Source organism: Apium graveolens, chromosome 4, assembly GCF_009905375.1.
Source record: "Apium graveolens cultivar Ventura chromosome 4, ASM990537v1, whole genome shotgun sequence".
Taxonomy (NCBI): domain Eukaryota; kingdom Viridiplantae; phylum Streptophyta; class Magnoliopsida; order Apiales; family Apiaceae; genus Apium; species Apium graveolens.
The window spans coordinates 145,260,633-145,262,366 of NC_133650.1; the positions used below are offsets into that span (position 1 = coordinate 145,260,633).

Below are 1,734 nucleotides of genomic sequence, written 5' to 3' on the forward strand. Positions count from 1 at the left end.
GGGGTGTAGTGTTGTAAGACCATAGGACCTGGGCGAACTCCTCTGGCCATGCTCCTTTCTTCTCTTCAATCTTTGCCTTTAAGGTATGCTTAATGATTTTATTAACAGCCTCTGTCTGCCCGTTACTCTGGGGGTGGCAGACTGCGCTAAAACTCTTCTAAATCTCCAGCTGCTCACAAAACTCTCGCATTTCCTTGCTATCAAATTGTTTCCCGTTGTCAGATATCAGCTTGTAAGGGATGCCATAGCGACATACAATAGCCCTGTATACAAACTCCTTGATCTTTTTCGCTGTGATGGTGGCTAGGGGCTCGGCCTCTGCCCACTTAGTGAAATAGTCTACCGCAACCACCGTATACTTGACGCCTCCCCTGGCCTTCGGGAGTTCCCCAATCAGATCAATTCCCCACATGGAGAAGGGCCAGGGGCTCATGAGGGATGTGAGAGAGGCCACGAGGCTGTTGTAATAATTGGCATATCGATGACACTTATAACAAGCTCGGGAGAATTCAAAGGCATCTTTTTTCAGCATTGGCCAGTAGTAGCCTTGACGGAGGATTTTTTAAGCTAGAGAGCTACCCCCCGAGTGATTTCCACAAATGCCCTCGTGTACTTCCCTTAGGATGTAGTTGCATTCATCTCCATCTATGCATTTGAGGAGAGGCACACTGAACCCTCTTCTGTATAGAATCCCGTCGTATATCACATAGCGGGCTGCTTTGCATTTTATCCTCCTTGCCTCATTTTTTTCGTCCGAAAGTGAACCTCCTTTTATGTATGCTAGAATAGGTGTCATCCATGTGGGGCCGAGCTCACTACTCAGGCTGCCCACCTCGTGCTCGGGCACACTAGGTTACCTCTGTATATCAAGGGGCACGGTCCCTAGCAAAGTGCTCTCGCGGCGTGAACCGAGCTTAGCTAGCTCGTCTGCGCCTTCATTCTTCCCACGCGGGATTAGTTCCAGCCTCACCTCGTTGAACCTCACGATTATCCTCTGTGCGCACTTCAGGTAAAGTTCTGTTCTCGGCCCCTTAGCTTGATACCCCCCGTTTATCTGATAGACCACAATCATGGAGTCACTAAACACATTCAAATTCTCGACCTTCATTTCCAAAGCTATCTTGAGACCGTTGATCAGGGCCTCATACTCGGCATCATTGTTGGTTGCATGAAAGGCCAGATGGGTCGCACATCTGATCTTGTGCGCCTCTAGGCTGATTAGCTCAATTCCAGCTCCTACTCCATCACCGTTAGAAGCTCCATCCACAAATAGGCTCCACCATGGGGCACAATTTTGTCTCTCCAGTCCAACTTCTTCTGTGCTAGGTATGACAACAAGGGCTCCCGACTCCACCTCTTGATGTGGAGGAAATTCTAGCAAAAAATCGGCCAGGGCTTGGCCTTTGATCGCCGTCCTTGGCTTATAATCCACCTCGAATCGGCCGAGCTCAACCGTCCACTTCAACATTCGACCAGAAGACTCTGGTTTATGCATCACTTGTCTGAGGGGGTAGGAGGTTCGCACTTCTATCCCGTGTGCCTGAAAATAGGGCCTGAGTTTTCGGGAGGCCAAGATCAATGCATATGCTAGCTTTTCGAGGCTTGTGTATCGAGTCTCGGCATCGGCTAGCCTTTTATATAACACCCTCCAAATCCGGGGTATAGATTTGGGGCATTATTAACAACAATTACCAACTATACCTGCACAAGCGGAATATAAATATAATAATTACC

The 1,734-nt window shown here is 48.6% G+C and overlaps 1 protein-coding gene across 1 annotated transcript; it reads right to left on the minus strand.

The window, feature by feature from the left end:
* Nucleotides 1-853: 853 nt before the first annotated feature.
* On the minus strand, nt 854-1,495 carry LOC141719050 (uncharacterized). The gene has a single exon (XM_074521435.1). The coding sequence runs from the start codon at nt 1,493-1,495 to the stop codon at nt 854-856; it is 642 nt and encodes a 213-aa protein (XP_074377536.1).
* Nucleotides 1,496-1,734: the final 239 nt, after the last annotated feature.